Source organism: Giraffa tippelskirchi, chromosome 4 (genome assembly GCF_054371585.1).
Source record: "Giraffa tippelskirchi isolate mGirTip1 chromosome 4, T2T-mGirTip1v1.2.pri, whole genome shotgun sequence".
In the NCBI taxonomy this organism is placed as follows: domain Eukaryota; kingdom Metazoa; phylum Chordata; class Mammalia; order Artiodactyla; family Giraffidae; genus Giraffa; species Giraffa tippelskirchi.
The window spans coordinates 34,696,670-34,718,477 of record NC_137278.1 but is presented as its reverse complement, the minus strand read 5'-3'; the positions used below and the strand labels follow the sequence as shown (position 1 = coordinate 34,718,477).

General features: G+C 49.6%; 2 protein-coding genes across 3 annotated transcripts in view; one reads left to right on the top strand and one right to left on the bottom strand.

The window, feature by feature from the left end:
• Positions 1 to 21,808, top strand: part of ALK (ALK receptor tyrosine kinase) — a 759,079-nt gene that overhangs the window by 716,705 nt on the left and 20,566 nt on the right. Inside the window, exons 17-25 of the mRNA XM_081484296.1 lie at positions 489 to 587; positions 1,066 to 1,218; positions 2,939 to 3,043; positions 5,019 to 5,205; positions 5,842 to 5,932; positions 6,061 to 6,125; positions 7,574 to 7,703; positions 14,521 to 14,618; positions 18,592 to 18,684. Of these exons, the coding sequence (XP_081340422.1) occupies positions 489 to 587; positions 1,066 to 1,218; positions 2,939 to 3,043; positions 5,019 to 5,205; positions 5,842 to 5,932; positions 6,061 to 6,125; positions 7,574 to 7,703; positions 14,521 to 14,618; positions 18,592 to 18,684 (1,021 nt within the window). The remainder of the gene's footprint in view (positions 1 to 488; positions 588 to 1,065; positions 1,219 to 2,938; positions 3,044 to 5,018; positions 5,206 to 5,841; positions 5,933 to 6,060; positions 6,126 to 7,573; positions 7,704 to 14,520; positions 14,619 to 18,591; positions 18,685 to 21,808) is intronic.
• Positions 12,513 to 21,808, bottom strand: part of CLIP4 (CAP-Gly domain containing linker protein family member 4) — a 110,608-nt gene continuing 101,312 nt past the window's right edge. For both annotated transcript variants that reach the window (XR_014051840.1, XR_014051847.1), the window contains 2 exons: positions 15,463 to 15,623; positions 12,513 to 12,748 (listed from right to left, as the gene is read on the bottom strand). The gene's annotated coding sequence lies outside the window, so the exon portion shown is untranslated. The remainder of the gene's footprint in view (positions 12,749 to 15,462; positions 15,624 to 21,808) is intronic.

Below are 21,808 nucleotides of genomic sequence, written 5' to 3'. Positions count from 1 at the left end.
TTCTTTTCCAAGCTCTGGGTGGGTGGGAGGAGTCCAAGGCGGGGAGCCCAAAGATAACCCAAGCCTCGCTGAAAGGAGGGACAGGAGCCTAAAGGCACAGGGGCCCATCCCCCTGCCCCAACCTTCACCGGATGGGACAGGGGCGCCACCCCACCCCCTACCAGGCAGTCCTGGAAGAGGGGCCAAGGGGCCAACCCAGCCTGGGGAGACTAGAACTTTTCTGACTCTTGATCACATGGACTGCTTCCTGGGAGAGCCCAGCAGAGCAGCAGAGGAGACCGTGGCCCTGGAGGAGACAGTGGCCCACACACCCAACAGCTACTGAACCGAGCCCCATTCGCAGCCTGTGTGCCATGAGCTCCCTTCCCTCCCATTGCCCCACCCTCGAGGGCCCTCCCTGACCCCGTCGCTCGCCCTGCTGATGCGCACATGTATCCAGACTTAGGCACCCACCTCTCTGCGTTAAACTCTTCTCTGGTTTGCCACAGGTGGCAACGCAGCCTCAAACAATGACCCCGAGATGGATGGGGAGGACGGGGTTTCCTTCATCAATCCACTGGGCATCCTGTACACCCCGGCTTTAAAAGGTACCCCCTCTGCCAAGGAGCAGAGCCCGCTTCCCTGGGCCAATGCTCCCTCCCTCCCAGCTGAAACCTGAGGGCAACTCAGTGAGTCCAGGACACACAGGTGTGATTGTGGGTCCCTTGCAGTCAAGTCTTCCTAGTGGTCGCCTTGCCAAGTTTTCTGGAAGTCAGGATGCATGATCTGATACATTCACAAAAGCAGACTGACTCCAGGCAGGTCAGCCCTAGGAAAATGCAACAGTAATGGCCCCTGTGCCTGTGGCAGCCAACCTAAGGGTCCGTCGTGTGGACCCTCCCGCCTGCCTACAGGTCCTCTGAGTTTTGCTCACCAGATGTGTCAGGGACTTGCCTGCACAGGTGGTGCTTCCTGTGGCAGTGGGATGTGGGAACAGGGACCCGCAGCTGGAGATGAAGCACAGAGCCCCGGGGTGGGGTGCAGGGTGTCCTCCGCCCGAGGCTGACCCTCCCTCCTTGTCACCAGTGATGGAGGGCCACGGGGAAGTGAACATTAAGCATTACCTAAACTGCAGCCACTGCGAGGTAGACGAGTGCCACATGGACCCCGAGAGCCACAAAATCATCTGCTTCTGTGACCACGGGACCGTGCTGGCCGAGGACGGTGTCTCCTGCATTGGTAAGGGGCTGGGCAGTGGGTGGGCACAGAGCTTGAGACACAGCTAGTTTCCATGGTCTGGGACACCTCAGATGCAGCTTTGTAAACTTTCTGACACTGCTGTCTGCCCCCTGCATGGGTGCTTGGACGACAGGCAAAGGGACCTGTGTGCAAAAGGTGGGTCATGGCTTGGGAAGGAGTCATAAGTCACCTGGTCCCACCACTAGCCCAGGATGTGACCCCCACATCCCCACCAAGGGGCCAGCTCATCTCCACCAGACACCCCAGCACCAAGGACCTCAGTAATCCTAAGACACAGGGTCTCCCGTTGGGGAGTTACGGAGCCAGACCCATTCTCCTCCCAACTTCCATCCCTCGGCTCCCTGCTTGTAGTGGCCCTTTGAATGCGGCACCTGAAGAGCATGTTGCCATCCTCCTCCTCAAGGCTCCTCCAGATTAAATAGCCCATTTATTTCCATCCAGTCTATGGGACACGAGTCTATGTCTCTTCCCCATCCTGTTGTTGCAGTTGTCCACGTCCCTTTTGAAATGCTGTGTCCAGGACCAGGCTCAGTACCTGGTGTGGTCAGTACCATCATGCACCCAGCTCTCCCTCCCACACGCTGGGCCCGGTGCTCTCATGGACAGAGCATTAACTCAGCCTCCAGAGTCTTAACTGACAGTTCAGTTCAGTCGCTCAGTCGTGTCCGACTCTGAGACCCCATGAGCTGCAGCACGCCAGGCCTCCCTGTCCAACACCAACTCCCAGAGCCCACCCAAACTCATGTCCATTGAATCAGTGATGCCATCCAACCATCTCATCCTCTGTCATCCCCTTCTCTTCCTGCCCTCAATCTTATCCAGCATCAGGGTCTTTTCCAATGAGTCAGCTCTTTGCATCAGGTGGCCAAAGTATTGGAGTTTCAGCTTCTAACTGACAGGCACACTCTATCTTTGGGTCATACTGAGTTTGTAGTCACCTAAGGCACCTGATGGCTTCCCTGGTGGCTCAGAGGATAAAGTGTCTGCCTGCAATGTGGGAGACCTGGGTTCGATCCCTGGGTCAGGAAGATCCCCTGGAGAAGGAAATGGCAACCCAATCCAGTATTCTTGCCTGGAGAATCCCATGGATGGAGGAGCCTGGTAGGCTACAGTCCACGGGGTCACAAAGAGTCGGCACGACTGAGCAACTTCACTCACTCACTAAGGCACCTGAGGGGCTTCCCAGGTGGTGCTAGTAGTAAAGAACCCACCTGCCAGTGCAGGAGACATAAGAGATGTGGGTTCGATCCCTGGGTCAGGAAGATCCCCTGGAGGAGGGCATGGCAATCCACTCCAGGATTCTTGCCTAGAGAATTCTGTGGACAGAGGAGCCTGGTGGGCTACAGTCCATAGGGTCACACAGAGTCAGACACAACTGAAGCGACTTCGCACACACACACACAAGGCATCTGAATCACTTCTATAGCCCCTGTTGGCTCACTTTGCATGCTCATCCTGTCATGCGCAGTTGATGTTTCAGATCAGTGTCAAGCCTGTGATATTTATCCCTGTTACATAGTGCCTCTTCACAAAAGCTACTGTTAAACGTTATAAAACCAGGATGAAACTGCTTCACGCCCTCGTCCTCCGAGAAGGCTGGTGGTCAGGGGTCCGGGGCTGGGAAGGGTCTTTCTGACATGGGGACAGCTCAGAGGAGAATCAGTGTGGTCATCTGTGCCCCGTGGGGACTGTCTTCCAGTGTCGCCCACTCCGGAGCCCCACCTGCCACTCTCGCTGATTCTCTCCGTCGTGACCTCTGCCCTGGTGGCCGCCCTCATCCTGGCTTTCTCTGGCATCATGATCGGTGAGTGTCCCAGAGCCCCAGCACTTCCAGAGCAGGGCAGGGAAGGAAGATCTGGCAGAATAGAATGGCATCTCAGGCTGTGCCATCTCAGGCTGAAGGGTCATTCTGGGCGGTGGTAATGAGGGCAGCCCAGGCCAAGCCAAAGCAGAAGCCCCTCTCATTCTGTCTCCAGCACATTCCTGGCTCCTAGGAGCCCCAATTCTGAACCTCAGCCCCATGTAGAGCCTTCTGGCTGTTCAAGAAGGGGTCTTCTTCAGAAGAGAACACCATCGCTAAAGCTTACCCACCGCCCCCACTCCCCAGCCCCCTCTAGACCTCAGTTTAGCTCTCATCAGACACGGGCTTCAGCGGACTCTTCTAGGCTGGTTCACACTTCCAGCCCACCCTTCCCCGCTCCACGCAGAGAATGCAGAGCTGGTTTCTCAGTGTTTCCCATTAGGCCTGTGAGCCAAGGGGCACTGATCTGCACGTCACAGAGGGCCCAGCCAGGCTCTTTCTGCTGGAAATGCCCTGGGCAGGTGGGCAGAGACTTGAGGGGAGGCAGAAGGAAAGGAAAAGAAAGGCTCCAAGCAGCCCTCTAAGGCCAGCTCTGAGGGGCCAGGGGAGTCTGCGGGTGGACAGGGATTCCATGTTCTCAGTGGACCTTTGTGATTCCCATGACGCCATCCTGCAGAGAGCAGGATGACAAGAGCTACCTTGTTGCACGCTCACCACACGCTGAGCGATTAACACATTTTAGTTCACTAAACCCTCAAAGAACCCTGTGATCACAGTTGGCATGTTTCGTAGAGGAGGAACTGAGCACACAGAAGTTGACTCACTTGCCCTGGCCCGTAAGTGGTGGGGCCGAGCTTTAAAAGCAGAATCCACCCTGTGAATCACCTCCCATAGAGTTTGCCTTATATACAGAATGTTCTCACATATAGTAATAACAGTGATAGTGGTCACTTGTATTGGGGAGCTCTTTAGAACTTTCCAAAACCATTTCTTTTGACGGAATTACTCAGCATGTGGGATCTAAGTTCCCTGACCAGAGACTGAACTCAGGCCCAGCAGTGAGACCACTGAGTCCCAACCACTGGACAGCCAGGGAATTCCCTCTGAAACCATTCTATTTTGGTGAATTCATTTCATTATCACAATCCCAGGGGATGGGGAGTAGAGGTTTAGGGGACAGGGCAGGCATTACTGTCCCTGCTTACAGAGAATGAGACTGAGATCCAAAGAGGTCACATGTCAGTTGTCAGTGTCACAGCTTGTAAGTAACAAAGGCAGAATTAGAACGCAGGTCCTCAGGCACCAGCTTAGAGCCAGTTTAGAGACCTTCCACTCTGCAGTTGTCTCCAGCTGTGTGGCTTGGTGGTTCTTCAACTGTAGGGAACACAGGTGACCAAGAGCCCCAGCTGTACTCTCAGATCTGTTGCCATGTTTGTCTCATGTAACACCTGGGCAGAGCAGAGCTACTAAGGCAAGCCCCCCCTGGAGACTTGGGACTCCTCTGATGGCCCACTTTGACTCCAGAACTTCCCAACAGCCTTGCTGGAACCTTTTTAGACTGAATGGTCATCTAGGGTCTTTGTTCAACCTTCTCTCACCCTGTCCTTCACATGGAGTCAACACAGTCTAGTGGCTTCCCAGCCTTCCTGGATTCCCCCTGGATCACCTCTCATAGGCATTTCCCCGAATGAAATCCTTGCACTTCTAATCCTGTCCTGGGTCTGATTCTCAGAGGACCCAAACTAATGTGCCTCTGCCCCTGCATGATACAATAAATCTTTTCCATTCATATGATTTTAAGCTTTACATTTACTTTAACCTTTCAATGAAAGGTACACTTTCACATCTATGATCATTTTGTTAGTATGACTAAGAGTGATGGAAAAAGATTTAGACCCCAGTGGAGGAGCTAGAGATTCAGGAAGGCCTCCTGGAGGAGGTGGCAGGACACCTTGTATGGACCGCCATCTGTCTGCAGTGTACCGCCGGAAGCACCAGGAGCTGCAAGCCATGCAGATGGAGCTGCAGAGCCCGGAGTACAAGCTGAGCAAGCTCCGCACCTCCACCATCATGACCGACTACAATCCCAACTACTGTTTTGCTGGCAAGACCTCCTCCATCAGTGACTTGAAGGAGGTGCCACGGAAAAATATCACCCTCATCCGGTGAGTGCTGTCCGCTGGGGCAGTGGAACGTGGAGGAGGCAGAGAAGGGAGAGTTCTAGGTGGCCAGATGTCATCCCTGGACCACAGATTCCTCCAACAACAAGAGGCCAGCAGAGCCACCCCTTGGGACACCCCTAGCCCTCCCGGGGGGAGAAGGTTTAATGTCCAGGGCCATTTGGGGGTTTAATTATTTAACTTATAGGGTTGGAACAATGAGAGGAGGACTAGATGGGAGAAATGGGGGTGCTCCTCAAAACCACCCAAATGCCCCTCTCCAAGCATTGCTCCCCTCCCCCTCCCTGGTCCCAGAGAACCCTTTGCACATGTCAGTCATTCACTGAGCACTCTACAGGAGGTGTCTGCCAGCTATCTGTCCTCTCCCACCAGATCCATGTCTTAGTCACCTCTAGGACCCGGGCAAACATTAGAGACTCAGTAAGTGTTCATGGAAGGAATGTCAGCCAATGTCATGAAGCCTGGCTTGGAACCTTTCTTACCCATAGAGTGATAGAGGCTGGGGGCTGGGAAGCAAAGCCACACTGAGGGCATTACTCCTGAGGGTGTGCGTGACCCCCTGCCTCCTGTGAGTGGCCACTAAATGTGCCCCTGCCTCATCACACCTTCTCCTCTGCACAGGGGTCTGGGCCACGGCGCGTTTGGGGAGGTGTATGAAGGTCAGGTGTCTGGAATGCCCAACGACCCCAGCCCCCTGCAAGTGGCTGTAAAGGTAAGAGGGGGTTCCCTCATGGGTCTGACCTTGGCCAGGGTCTCTGTAAGCGCGGCTCTCTACCCACAGCCTCTGACCTCTGCGGCTCACAGCCTCCTCCTCCTTCCCACCCTCCCTTCTGTGCCCAGACGCTGCCAGAAGTGTGCTCCGAACAGGACGAACTGGATTTCCTCATGGAAGCCCTGATCATCAGGTAATGGCCCAGAGGGACACCCCACACCACCACCCCAAGCCTGTGAGGGACACGAGACATTTCCTAACAGGCACATCTCCAAGGGAAACGGGATTGTCCTGCAGGGCACCCCCTCCTCTCTAACAGGAGACCTCCCCACTGAAGTTCTTAGCACGTCTTACCAGAGTGGAGCAGCCCCCATCTGGTTTTCTCGGGAAAAGAATCTCGTAGCCCCAGTCAATGTCACTTGGCCTTCAACCAGCACCCCTGTGTCACCCATTGGTTCTTTTCCCCCTTTTCTTAAGAAACAGAGCGTGCTGGTTGTTGACAGTGGAAGATACAATCTTCCTCCAGGTAACTCTTCCACCAGGTCCTTCACCCATCCCAGCTCCCAGCTCTCAAGTAAAGGAAATGGGCCCTCACTTGATGTAAGGTGCCCACCTTGGTCGACCCAGCTGGCCCGACCCTTCAGCTGGTGGATCTGGGGCCCACCACTGGGAGTCACAGTGTCCGAGGCTCTGACAGCAGAGGTTCGACCTTGAGAGCTGTCCAGGCCCGTGGCCTCCCGGTACACCGGGGAGCCTCAAACATCCTGACAGGCTAGGGCGGCCTTGACGGAAGCGGCCGAAGGAATGAGGCCAGAGCAGCGTGTGTGACGCGCTGGGTCCATAGAAGGACGTGTGGCAGGCTCAGCTCCTGCTTAAATGACGTATTTCCTGGTTGCCCATGTAATAGTGATCATTGAATAAAACCTAGAAAGTAGAAGAGTAGATGGAAAGAGACCCGAGTCACTCGGTCTCCCTACTTTGCAGTAACTAAGCAGCACTGTATTTGGGTGCATGGTCACCCAGTCCATCAGCTCTGCCCAAGTGCGCCCGTGTGGAGCTCCCTGGCCCCACTGCCTCACATGGTCCTCATAGGATCACGTTAACAAGAAAACCCGAATCTCAGAGCCCCCGCGAAGAGTCCATGGTGGGATCCAGCGGCCCTCTTCCTTGTTCTCTTCTGCACGCGGTCAGCAGGCATGTCTCAGGCAGGCCCTTGGGGAAGCAGGCCCTCCAGCTTCCACTTGAGGCCTTCCTCCGAGAAGCCAACCCCCAAAATGTGAATCCTGGCCAGCAGTCCTGGCACCAGCTCCTGGACACCCTCATCTCCCCGCCCACCTCCACCCCAGCCTTCTCCCTCAGTGCCTGTGCGCAGCCCACTCCCCTGCTCCCCAGCCCCCCACTCCAAGCATGTTCGCTCCATGCAGGTTGAACCCCCATCAGGCCTGCCCTCTGGTTCTTCCAGCTGCTCAGCAACCAGATTCTCCTCTGCTTAGGCCCAGCCTGGGACCCCTGCTCCCTGCATTTACAGAAAGCTTTTACATAATGTGGCTCTGAAAACATGACTCTGTACCCAGCTTTGCCCACTTAAGATTTTTGCAGACTCAGCTCAGTTAAATTTGGTTACTCCCCTCTGCTCTGCAGCAAATTCAACCACCAGAACATTGTGCGCTGCATTGGCGTGAGTCTGCAAGCTCTGCCCCGATTTATCCTGCTCGAGCTCATGGCGGGAGGAGACCTCAAGTCCTTCCTCCGGGAGACACGTCCTCGCCCGGTGAGTGAGAACCGCCTTTCCCAGTGGCCGCACCAAGGGACAGAGCAGGGGTCAGAAGGAGCCAGGGCGGGCAGCAACATACTGGGTGAGACAGAGGGAGTCAGCCCCTGGGCTCCAATCTGGGAGACAGGCAGGAGAAGAGGGAACAGCAGGTATCCGACGGCTGAGCCTGGTCCAAGGGAGCTTGCCCAAGCCCTGAGCAATGTCTCCTCTAGCCTGTATCCATTTTTATGACCTGCTGATTGTGGAAAACCAAACTAGGGACAAGCACAGAGGGGGACTTTCATGCCAGCTGTGTCACTCACTCAGCCATCTGACTTGGGGCAGGTCACTCTGCATCGCCCCCTTGTGAACCCTGGTGTCCTCATCTCACAGATGGGGACTTCCTGACCTTGTAGTTTTACTATCAAAATAAAGGGCTGGGGTATTTAGGAAAGTGCTGCATAAATATTATGGCTAAAGGGCTAGAGCTTGGAGGAGTGAAGAAACCTAGGTGGGCCCACACACACTCCCCCCCAATTGATTATTAGACGACCTGGTTTAGGGCAGCCAACCCCCTCTAACCCGAGCATCTGTGATGTGAACTCCGAGGGTCAGGCTAGAACATCTCGGCAGAGCTCATTTATAAAACACAGCACACTGGGCGAGCCCACAGGCCAGCTGTCCACTCCCATCACTGCCAGGGTCTTCAAGAGGTCCTGGGCCCAGGAGACTGGAGCAGAGCAGACCCTCTGAGTTAGGACCTGCCATCTTGAAGTTGCTGCTGAACTGTGAGGACCACAGGGAAGACTTGTACCCTCCGCAGTGAGTTAGGACCTGCCATCTTGAAGTTGCCGCTGAACTGTGAGGACCACAGGGAAGACTTGTACCCTCCCCACCCCCAGAAAAGCAGAGAAAGGCTGACAGCCACACAGCCACAGCAAGACCAGGACGGAACACCCTCCTCACACGGACCCAAAGTGGTGGCAGAAACCTCGGAAGGTCATGCCTGCTCCAATTCCCACCTTCACTCAGACTCTTAGGAGCCTCCACACCATTCCTGTGAGCCTTTGGCTGACCATCTAAGAGGAATCCGATCTAACTTCTTGAGAGGATAAGTGTGTGCACCTCAGCACCCCTGACAGGAGGAAGGGGCCTGGGGAAGGAGAGAACGACTAACCCTACCTCATGATAACCCTTGTCTGCAGTACCATCCTCCTCCTCCCCAGAGTTTTCACGTTTCTCAAAACCACCCTATGAAGTAGACAGTACAGATCTCACCTCCCTTTGGAGACGGGAAAACAGGGCCTCAGAGAGATTATGTGACTTGCTGAGGTCACACAGGAAGTGGAAGAGCTGGGATTAAAACTCAGGCCTTGTGGCTCCTGATTCCTTGCTCACTCCAGCCTGCTGTGCTATTGATCCCTGTGGTCGCCGTGGGGATGCCCTGAGGGCCAAGGTGAGGGCAGGTGGTTGAGAGCAAGGGTCGCCAGCTACACAGGCGTCTCTGCCAGGGTCTGGGCACCAGCCTCAGCTTCCCCATCCCTACCAGCAGAGCAGAGCCTTCAGCCTCGTGCCCTGAGCATCTCAGCAGTGCATCTGGCAGATGTCCAACAGGGAACATGTGACATCACTCTCTGGGAGAAGGTCCAGCTCTGGGTTTCCCATTGGACACTCCTGAGGCTTGAGGACAGGAGAGTATTGTGACTTCCTCGTAAAGGGAATCTGAGAACCCATCACTTGGCAAGACCGAGAACCTTGAGGGAGGGGTACTTCCCTCTCTCGCAGGCAAAGGTATCTCTCTTGATGATGATATGGGTGTTGTCTCAAAGAACAAAGCACCAGCGAGGAAGACAGATCACTGACATCGCCCACCACCTCCCAGCCCAAGTGCCGCCTCAAGGAGGCTCACAGCGGGAGCCTGCTGCCGGCTTCCAACCTCTGGCTGCAGGTACCATCCCAGGGATGCCCACAGCCAGGGGAAGGTCAAATCTACTTGGAAGAGAGATGCTTCTAAGGGTCAGGATCCCCCCACCCTTTACCCTGATCTTCTTTGTGTGACTCTCCTAGCCAACCATGCTCCCAGGTCTTGGTGGCAGTCCAGGTATCCTCCTTACTCTACACACCCACTCACCTCCGATGAGCTGGTCCTTCTTGAGGTACTTACTGCCCATGATGGGTGATTTGAAATGTCAAATGACAGCCCTCCAGAGTGACCCCATGCAAATGTGTTTATAACAGCAACTTCCAGCTGGGGTGGGAGCAGGGGGGTGGGAGATTGCTGGGTGTCCTGCATGGATTCTCAGAACCACAAACTCAAACTTAGTGAGTGAGGACCAGGTTGACTGGGAGAAAGGACCATGATTTATAGTGGACCGAGGTAGCTAATATCAGTAAATCCTGATGAAGGAGGGAGGGACTGGCTGATGGACATCGGGACTGGAGACACACACACTCTGAGGAGAGGGCGGGCAGAGCTGTGCCTGCAGGCTAGAACTTACTGAATTCAAAGGCCTGAGGTCCACCTGGTTCATTTGTTTGAAGCCCCTGCATCTCTCCAGGCTTACCTGATAATCTGCTGTGTGCAGGCTCCCAGCTGGGTGCTCAGAATCAGACGCACACTCTGTGCTCACTTCCTGCCATCCCTGGGGTTCAGCAGCTCCATAGACATCAGGATGGAAGGACCTCAGAGATGGTCTAAGAGGCTCTGGCTTCAGATAATGCATGGATATGAAGTAATGATAGATACACAGACTCATAGGACAGAATGGGTGTCAGGGCCAACTATATCTGTCATGGAAATGAAATTCATGGGTACAGAGGGAAACATCGTTCGGTCCCAAGACCCCACCAGCTCAAGAAGGAAGGACCCTTTTAATGTCAATATAATTTTGCAGACCCCCCTCTTTATTGAACAAAATTTTATTGAGGATTTAATATATGCTAGATATAGGCTGCTGCTGCTGCTGCTAAGTCACTTCAGTCATGTCCGACTCTGTGTGACCCCATAGACGGCAGCCAGCCAGGCTCCCCCGTCCCTGGGATCTCCAGGCAAGAACACTGGAGTGGGTTGCCATTTCCTTCTCCAATGCATGAGAGTGAAAAGTGAAAGTGAAGTCGCTCAGTCGTCTCCGACTCTGTGCGACCCCATGGACTGCAGCCTACCAGGCTCCTCCATCCATGGGATTTTCCAGGCAAGTGTACTGGAGTGGGGTGCCATCGCCTTCTCCCGAGATATAGGCTAGTAGCTATCTTTTAGTATCAGTTGATTCAATCAATAATGACAAAGGCCATCAAGGATCAGTGATCTCTCTGTTAAAGGAGGCGGTCATTGCCCACTATAGCGTCTACACCTGTTTGGGGAGTGGTAACCTGGTAGGTAGTGGCTCGGAGAAGATGCTTCATATGCGTGGCAGCTCCTTGGACCCCAGAGAGCACGGCATAGAGATGAGAACCTCTGATTGCAACTAATGCTTAGGTTTTCATCTTTGGTTTCGATTTTGCTAAGTACTAATGTTGCCTCCACAATTCATTGAGTACATTTTGTTGACCATGTCAGGAGCCAGGAATCTGAGGCCCAGCACCATTCTCATCACTTTTCAAAATGGATTTTTGCCACTTTTAATATCTTGTGTCCCCTGTCTTCATTTTTTGCTTTTCCCTTTCATCTTTCCCTCTTACTCTCATAGCCATCAATTTAAAGATGTACCCTTATTCTGTTTTTCACTTGGTGAAATAGTTCCTCCCCCATGTCTTGTGATCCTTCGTCTCTAAATGCAAGAGCTACTTAAGGAAGTATTATTATTATTATCAATATTATTCTGTCTTTTATTAGTATCTGCATTATCCTTTGGAAATAGCGCCTCAGGAACTGTGAGCAAAAAATCATTTCACTTCAGTGGGCCTGTTTTTGCCCGTGTAAAAGTAAGATATTGGTCAAAACAGTGTCCTGATGGGAATGTCAGAACCCTGAGTGGTACACACTCACAGGCATGCTCGAAAGAATTCCATGGTCAAGCCAGTTTCAGAGCCACACCGACTCCCCTCTGATTGATTCTCAATACACACTAGTGTGTAGCAAAGACTCTGATGAAGAAGCCTATTTAATCCAGGAATTCCCATGCCTATTTGATTGAATTCCATCCCTCGCCTGTTTTGGGAGGTATTGGACAAAATCCTCTTTGCGTATTGGACAGGATAAAAACTGCCGGAAGTTCCCAAAGGAAGTGCCACATTCAGTAGCAAATCAAGGAAAAAGAGCCCTGGTTCCAACTCCTTCTTTGCCCAGGCTGGATACGGATGGCACTGGGCACGCTGTCTCTGCTCTGGTCTGCTCATTTTCAATATCGGTTTTATCACAGCAGCCACAGATCCCCACCACCACACACACACACACACACACACACACAGCATCCACAGATCCCCACCACACACACACACACACACACACACACATGCAGACACAGCATCCACAGATTCCCACCACACACACACACAGCATCCACAGATCCCCACCACACACACACACACACACACACACATATGCAGACACAGCATCCACAGATCCCCACCACCACACACACATGCAGACACAGCATCCACAGATCCCCACCACACACACACACACACACACACACACACACACACACACAGCATCCACAGATCCCCACCACACACACACACACACACACACATATGCAGACACAGCATCCACAGATCCCCACCACCACACACACATGCAGACACAGCATCCACAGATCCCCACCACACACACACACACACACACACACACATGCAGACACACCCCTTGGGTTACAGACAGTCTGCTTCTGTGAAGACTGATTATCGGCGCAGTTAATTTGCTCTGAACAGCCACAGACAGGGAGCCCTGATAAACGTGGCCCCTGGGTTAATGCCTGGGAAGATTTAGCCCCTGCAGTGCAGCAGACTTGTGGAGCGTTTGAGACATCAATGGTCTTTGCGTCCTGAGTAATGGGGGCTAAGACACAAAGAGACTCCGGGAGCACTAGGAATGGTCCTCTTTGGCAGGAGCAGAAAGAATTTTCCTGGAAAGAGAAAAGATAGTCCTAATACTATAGCAAGATGGATGAATATTTCTCTCAAAAATATATTAGTTTTCTTGTCCCCAGGAAATGGGGACTCTCTCTCTCCCAGTGCCCAGTACTTCCGACCTTAACAAGGTCCTGGGAGAAGCCAAACACATGAGCCACTTCTCAAGTCCCCAACAGCGCCCTCCACGGAGTAACCCCCTCCATGAATGCAGAGCCCTCTGTGAAGCACTCACTCTGTGCCTCTTGCTGTGAGTCCTCAGAACAACGAGGAAGGCTGAGAGTGTCATGTCACTTTCACACACGAGGACACGGTGGCTTGGACGGAGGGAGTGCCATCAGCTCCAGGTCACACAGCCAGAAAGGGACCCAGTAGGATGGAGCCCAGGTCAGCTCAACCGAGCACTGAAATGTACTCTGTGCACTGTATCTGTACTCACTTGGGTACCTTGCACTGAGTCCATGGGAACTCCAGCCCTGCTCAGACATCCTCTCCTAAGGAACTCGACTTTAACTCCTAGAATCCCGCCTCCCCCAACTCAAACCCTTAAAGCCCAGCTCAGGGCAGTTTCAGCTCCACCATACTAGCAGTGTGACCTGGAGTGAGTCACTGAGCCTCTCTGAGCCCTCAGCCCTCTCATCGTCAATATGGAGGTAAACTTGCTTGCCTACTGACCATACAGGACATTGCATCAAAGGTCCTGGGACTTGCCCTCTTGCAGGTAAGGGGCTGCTTGATGCTCCATGGGCAGCAAATGTTCCCCTCTCTGAGTCGTCTCCCCTGGAACTGAAGCAGGCCCCAGACGAACTCCTCGCCACCTCCCCTAGACCCACGCTATTGCTCCAAAGAGTCCCAGGGAGGCCCTGATCTGTGGTGGCATCTGGAAAACCCTTGTTTGGCTGTAATCAACTGACAAACCCCCTTGTTCACTGAACCTTGGCAGTGAGCTAAGCATTGTGCTGGAGACCATGGGAAGTGGACGCCAAAGGCCCTGCCTCGGGAGCCTCAAAGTTCCCTTGGGGACATGGTAGAACAAGCTCAGAGCAGCACAGTACATGCGACACTGCCTGAGGACATGCTGCTGTGGACTTGGGGGGTTAGGAACTTAGAAGACACCAAGAAGAGCGCAGCCCTCAGAAAAGACTTCTGGCCGCCCCACCAGACTGAAGGAAGGAGAGCCAGGCTGTATCCTGAGAGGGGTAGGGGAAGGGTGGGCAGCAACTTTTGCACAAAAGGGACTTCATGCAGGAAAGCCAGAGATAGCTCTTCAGCTGCCCAGTATTCTCTGGAAGGTTTGCTTTTTCAGTCCACTTCAGATCTAGGTCTTCTTGAAGAAAGTTAATTTTTACAAATATTTTTAAGCATTTAAATAGAGCATTTTAAAGCAACACTACCCCACCTTGATTTCCTCACAGACCTGTTTGTACGTTTAGGGTATTCAAATGTTTACGAAGATAGTGGTAGAAGAGTGGGCAGAAAAAAACGAGAAGGGGCAGGACGTCTGTGGTGTGGGTTCCAGCCCCACTCACCTGGCAGTTGTGACTCTGTAAACGCTGCGCCTGCACAGAGGTAGAGTCATTGTTCTGGGCTGAGGCCCAGGCATGTGCATTTGTATAAATCTACCCGGTGATCACGAATGTGCAGCCAGGGCCAAGAGCCCAGGGCGACCAGCCTGCATTTGACCTCCTGGTGAGCACGGGAGCCTAGTGTTTCAGACCTCCTCTCCCCTGAGAGCTCCTCACCAGCTGGTCACTTCTGTCTCCTACAGAACCAGTCCTCCTCCCTGGCCATGCTGGATCTCCTTCATGTGGCTCAGGACATTGCCTGTGGCTGTCAGTATCTAGAGGAGAATCACTTCATCCACCGGTGAGTCTAAGTGACCTTGCTCTGCCCTCACCTTCCAGACACTCCCCTACGTGTCCCCAGGGATTTGTTTGGCCCATATGTAAAGTGGGCATGTGCTGTGCTGTGCTTAGTCACTCAGTCTTGTCTGACTCTTTACAACCCCATGGACTGTGTAGCCCGCCAGGCTCCTCCATCCATGGGGATTCTCCAGGCAACAATACTGGAGTGGGTTGTCATGCCCTCCTCCAGAGGATCTTCCCGACCGAGGGATCAAACCCAGGTCTCCCATGTTACAGGTGGATTCTTGACCAACTGAGCCACCAGGGAAGCAAAGTGGGATCATAAAACATCTACATCAGCGCTGGAGACCCAGATGAGCTCTGCCTGACCTCTTGCAGGGACCCCCGCCTGTGTCAAGTCCTAGGTCATGTTAATGTTTCTGTATCTAGAAGACTGAGCTTCCTAGGTGGCTCAGTGGTAAAGAATCTGCCTGTCAAAGCATCCAGGGTTCAATCCCTGGGTCAGGAAGATCCCCTGGAGAAGAAAATGACAACCCAATCCAGTATTCTTGCCTGGAGAATCCCCACAGACAGAGGAGCCTGGAGGGCTACAGTCCATGGATCACAAATAGTCAGGCACAACTGAGTAACCAAGCATGCCACATTATCTAAAAAACTGGGCTCCTTAAGGGAAGCTTAAGGAGTTTTTATTTTCAGATCTCTGACTATGGATAAATCAAAGGCAACAACCCTATTTTATTCATCTTCATATCCCCAGCATATAGTGGCACACAATAAATGTTTATTGGATAAATTATTTTTTTCTAAAATACTCAGAAATGAAGAATGAGAATTATTTTCCTTACCTCTGTACTTCATTTCTTCTACTCTATATGACCCTTGTGTTTAAATGGTGTTTGCACTGGTACATCAAGTCCATGTGTAACGCTATAGACATGAGAGATGACGCATATTTCTTTCCACGTGGCTATCCATGGCTTTCTCAACAGACAGCTTGATTCTGAAACTTGAAAAGTCAAATAGATTGTTAGACTCTTTGCAAAGCTCTTCCTAATGATTTGTTTCTTATTTAGTAAACAATAACCTGGTGAACTAATAAACATTCATGAACCCATCAAAGAGTAAAAGACATGTTGCTAATCATTAGAATATGTAAATATAACATAGAGAATGAGAGACACTGTATGAGTTTAGAAATAGAAGAGCATGGAGGTAGATAACAAGCTATGTTTTCTTCCCTAATAAAGGGGATGTTAAAGATCAAGAAATACACTGGCCTAGTTTACCGAAATCATTCTGAAAACAAGGCCAGAAGCTCACACTGGCTCATCCTTCGTTGCTTCATCATTTTGGCCCTCAGATCTTCCTCTTGAGTCTCAGCCTTTCCAGCTTGCAGATCATTGTGCTTGATAGAAATAACAGAAGCAAGAGAGAAGCCGAGCCCCAGTTCTTTCTGTTCTCATCCAAAGCCACACTCTGCTTCACAGCGCAGGTCAGCCCTGCCACTGTTGTTCTTGTCCTTTTTATTGTGTCCAGAACTTTCCATAAATCTCAGCTCTGGGCTTTATTGGTGCTCAGACATGACAGGGTCGTGCTCTTTTTAGAATAAGTCCTTGGCTAGAGCCATCTTTCCATCTTTTTTTTTCTTTGATGTATAGTAGAATTACAATGTGTTACTGCTGTACAGCAAAATATGCATTCTTTTTCATATTCTTTTCCACTATGGTTTCTCAGACTGGTGTACATGGAATGAATAGATGTCTCTTCATCTCTTGTCTACCTCCTCTAAGTCTGAGCCCATCGATAGCAATGTGACCCATCACCTTAGTGACTTTAGATCTCTCCCTTCACTTCTCCCCGAGGTCGTCTCTGCCTTTTCATCTCCACCCCCATGTTAATCACCAAGTGTCCAGAATCTCTGACTGAGGGATTGTGTCTACTTTTCCTCTGACGTTTTGAAATCTGCTTTCCTAAGGGATGATACATTTTGACTATATCCAGTGCCCTGTTATTACTGAAAATACGATAACAGGATCAAAAATTCACTCAAGATTCCTATTGCTTCCATATCTGTAAATAGTTGCTGAAGGTCACAATAAGATACCAGAGTAATATTTTGTTGCTTCCTTTATCTTTTTCGAGAAATGAAATTGTCAAAGATTGAATCAACAGTATGTTCAATGATCTGCTTTATAAGCAAAAGGTGACGATTAGCAGAAATTGTCCATCTCAATCAAAGCTGTCTTCTGGGGTAATTGGTTTTAGGAAAGCATCTTTTTACATCTTCTAACTGGCTCGAGGCTGATGGCATCCTCCCCCAATAGGTTTGCCTTAATTCTCTCTCCTCCACCATCTGCCTTAAGATTCACAGACTCCCATGCACACACATCTCCTGAATTCAGAGTGGACTCCCTCACAGATCCACACACTTCCATTTTTCTATTAGATCTGTTTCCTTTGGACATGGTTTATTGCCATTTCAAGAAATATGTGTCATTCTACCAATTCTTTGTGTGTTCTATGATATTACATTTACTTTCTTGCCATTAAATTCAAGATCGATTTTTTAAGCAACCATTCCATGCACATCAACGGAAAGACCTTTCCAGAGCCATAAATATTGTTCTTGGTCGACTTCACTATATTTCTCTTGAGAAGCAATGGCTATATATCCTACTATATTTTCTTCTTTTTGATGTCATATGTGTTATGCTTTTATGGTTTTCTTAGGGCATTTTATGCACCATTGCTCCTCAAAATTCAACTTAAACCTTCTGGATTAGGGCAGTGGCATTAATAACACCCATCTCCCACCCTGACCAATTGTTCTGCTATCCTAAGCCATGATCCCCCATCCAGATCTTTTTTGTAAAAATACTATCCAGCTGTTTATTTTCCATGTTCCTTCTTTCTCAGCCAATGATCATGAAACCAGTTGAAAGTATAAAAACACCACCCATTCCCCCCAAGAAGTACTAATTTTTTCTCTCCAGGACTTTAATATTATTAGAAACCCATTCCATGAGTTTGAGCAAACTCCAGGAGATAGTGAAGGGGCAGGGAAGCCTGGCGTGCTGCAGTCCATGAGGCCACAGAGAGTCAGACACGACTTAGTGACTGAACAACAACAACATTCCAAACTTCGTCTGGCTGCATCCTTAATCCCCACATGCAACTCAAGAATGGGTTAGCGGTCAGTGAGTAGAAGCTGATGAGTCTTGGAAAGCTTCTGATCCAGCCTTACACGCATGCGATGGAAGAATAGGCCCTAACGACTGGAACGTAATGACTAAGACAAGATAACTTTATAACAGGAAAGAAGTGATTCTTTGGCCTCATAGCTATGATGCATACAGCTTAACAAAGGCTTTAGATAAAATCATGGATGTAAAAATCATGATGGCGTATTAAAATATAAAACTAGAAATATTTGGGGAAAGCCTTGACCTACTTGAATCTCATGGGAACCATGCTGTTCCAGAACATTCCTTCAAACAACCAGCAGAAACCAACCAGCAATCTGTAAAGAACAATAGCCAAAGGCAAAAAACATTTCTGTGTCCCTCTATTATCTTCTTTTAAGTTTTTTGATAAAATAAGGATAATACTAGCACCTTGTGTCTTACAGGGCTATGGTGAGAATTAGATATGAAGCAGTTAGAACAGTGCTTAAATACATAGTAAAAGGACAATCAATTTTCTAGTTCCTATTATAGTTATTTTCATTATTGTTATTCCATTAAATATTTTCAGTCATCTCCCCTAATCCTTTTCCATTTCCCTGTTGGTTGGAGACCTAGAATTGCTTAGCTATTTCTTTCATACTGAAGTCTAATGTAGTAAAGGAAATACAGAGAAGAAAAGGGAACTATTTGAACTTTTAGATTGGAGGAGAAAATTCTTGTGATTCTTGTACCTTTATCTTTTTAAGAATAAAATTACAAAATGCATTTTCTCTTTTTTTTTCATCCCAGGGACATTGCTGCCAGGAACTGCCTCTTGACCTGCCCAGGCCCTGGAAGAGTGGCCAAGATCGGAGACTTCGGAATGGCCCGTGACATCTACAGGTGAGTGAAGACTGCCATCACCCATCTGAGCTCACCTTCTCAACCGCATCCCCTAGAGCATTCTGGTGCCTTGTCAACCTGCCACCTAAAATGGCATTAAGTTCCTTTTCAGCACAGGGGCAGCCTTAATTATTGTTCATGCCTGAAGGGCTAATTCTAGGATCTCTCTGCTTACAATAATTGACGCTAACCTCTTAATTAGATTGTCTTTCTGGTTCCAACTCTTTAGTCCTAGCATGTTCTAAGACAGAATAACCTGGATACTTCACATGGAAAAAGTTTCTAGGTAAACTTCAGCTTAATTAACCGCTTTCCTCAATACTCAGGAATTCCAAACAGACTTAGCTTCCATTGCCCTAGGCAAGAGCACCTTAGAACTGATAGGAGACTGGGCCCAGCGCATTGCTCTGCATTTCCCACACCAGGAGACATGGAAGTATAGTTCAAAGCCCGTTGGTACTTAGCTCAGCTTCATTTCTTTTTCCCTGTCACATTCTCGAGGCTACATCAAAAACAAAAACAAAAACTTCCCTGGTGGTCCACTGCACTCCCAATGCAGGGGGCCTGGGTTTCGTCCCTGGTCAGGGAACTAGATCCCACATGCCTCAGCGAAATTCAAAAATCCTGGATGCCACAACTAAGACCCAGTGCAGCCAAGTTAAGTAATTAAAAAGAAATCAATAAAATAAAAATTTTAACTGAAAAAAAAAACCCTCTATTGTATACTATCCCACACTTCTCTTCCCAACTCCTAGTTTCATCTTTGTCTAATTATTAACAACAGTGATTCACTCCATGAGCTGAGCGAGCCACTATCTTGCACAGTCACTAATTACACCTTCCCTAACCCAGCGGTAGAGTGAGGAGAGGTGGCCAGGTAGACCTTTCAGTCTTCGGACAGTAAGGGAGACCCCTGTCGGCCTCCCATGGAACTGATAGCAATCTCCTCGAGTGAGAATGCTGATGGCATCCTGTTACCACAGGGCAGCAGCACACGGAAACTCAGTTCAGTTCAGTTCAGTCCAGTCACTCAGTCGTGTCTGACTCGTTGCAACCCCATGAATCACAGCATGCCAGGCCTCCCTGTCCATCACCAACTCCTGTATTAGCTATATTCATCTCAGAAGATTACCTTCGGGTATGAAAAGGAGCATATTTAAAAATATGTTATATTTTGTAGTAGATAAAATGTTATCAAGTTACAGTTATGTTTAGCATAAAAAAAGTATTCATGTGGTACAAAGAGTATAGTTCCTGTGGAACAAACGAAACAGCATTGATGCGAACCAAAATTTGACCAAATTCAGTTCAGTTCAGTTCAGTCGCTCAGTCGTGTCGACTCTTTGCGACCCCATGAATTGCAGCACGCCAGGCCTCTCTGTCCATCACCAACTCCCAGAGTCTACCCAAACCCATGTCCATCGAGTCGGTGATGCCATCCAACCATCTCATCCTCTGTCGTCCCCTTCTCCTCCCGCCCCCAATCCTACCCAGCATTAGGGTCTTTTCCAATGAGTCAACTCTTCGTATGAGGTGGCCAAAGTATTGGAGTTTCAGCTTCAACATCAGTCCTTCCAATGAACACCCAGGATTGATCTCTTTTAGGATGGATTGATTGGATCTCCTTGCAGTCCAAGTGACTCTCAAGAGTCTTCTCCAACACCACAGTTCAAAAGCATCAATTCTGCGGCACACAGCTTTCTTTACCATCCAACTCTCACATCCATACATGACCACTGGAAAAACCATAGCCTTGACTAGATGGACTTTTGTTGGCAAAGTAATGTCTCTGCTTTTAAATATGCTATCTAGGCTGGCCATAACCTTCCTTCCAAGGAGTAAGCGTCTTTTAATTTCATGGCTGCAATCACCATCAGCAGTGATTTCGGAGCCCCAAAAAATAAAGTCAGACATTGTTTCCACCGTTTCCCCATCTATTTTCCATGAAGTGATGGGACCAGATGCCATGATCTTAGTTTTCTGAACATTGAGCTTTAAGCCAGCTTTTTCACTCTCCTCTTTCACTTTCATCAAGAGGCTCTTTAGTTGTTCTTCACTTTCTGCCATAGGGTGATGTCATCTGCATATCTGAGGTTATTGATATTTCTCCCAGCAATCTTGATTCCAGCTTGTGTTTCTTCCAGCCCAACATTTCTCATGATGTACTCTGCATATAAGTTAAATAAGCAGGGTGACAATATACAGCCTTGACAGACTCCTTTTCCTATTTGGAACCAGTCTGTTGTTCCATGTCCAGTTCTAACTGTTGCTTCCTGACCTGCATACAGGTTTCTCAAGAGACAGGTCAGATGGTCTGGTATTCCCATCTGTTTCAGAATTTTCCACAGTTTATTGTGATCCACACAGTCAAAGGCTTTGGCATAGTCAGTAAAGCAGAAATAGATGTTTTTCTGGAACTCTCTTGCTTTTTCGATGATCCAGCGGATATTGGCAATTTGATCTCTGGTTCCTCCGCCTTTTCTAAAACCAGCTTGAACATCTGGAAGTTCATGGTTCACATATTGCTGAAGCCTGGCTTGGAGAATTTTGAGCATTACTTTACTAGCATGTGAGATGAGTTCAATTGTGCAGTAGTTTGAGCATTCTTCGGCATTGCCTTTCTTTGGGATTGGAACGAAGACTGACCTGACAGATTGTGGTCCACTGGAGAAGGGCATGGCAAACCACTTCAGTATTCTTGCCTTGAGAACCCCACGAACAGTATGAAAAGGCAAAAGGATAGGACACTGAAAGATGAACTCCCCAGGTCAGTAGGTGCCCAATATGCTAATGGAGATCAGTGGAGAAATAACTCCAGAAAGAATGATGGGATGGAGCCAAAGCAAAAACAATACCCAACTGTGGATGTGACTGGTGATAGACGCAAAGTCCGATGCTGTAAAGAGCAATATTGCATAGGAACCTGGAATGTTAGGTCCATGAATCAAGGCAAACTGGAAGTGGTCAAACAGGAGATGGCAAGAGTGAACGTTGACATTCTAGGAATCAGCGAACTAGGATGGACTGGAATGGGTGAATTTAACTCAGATGACCATTATATCTACTACTGTGGGCAAGAATCCCTTAGAAGAAATGGAGTAGCCATCATGGTCAACAAAAGAGT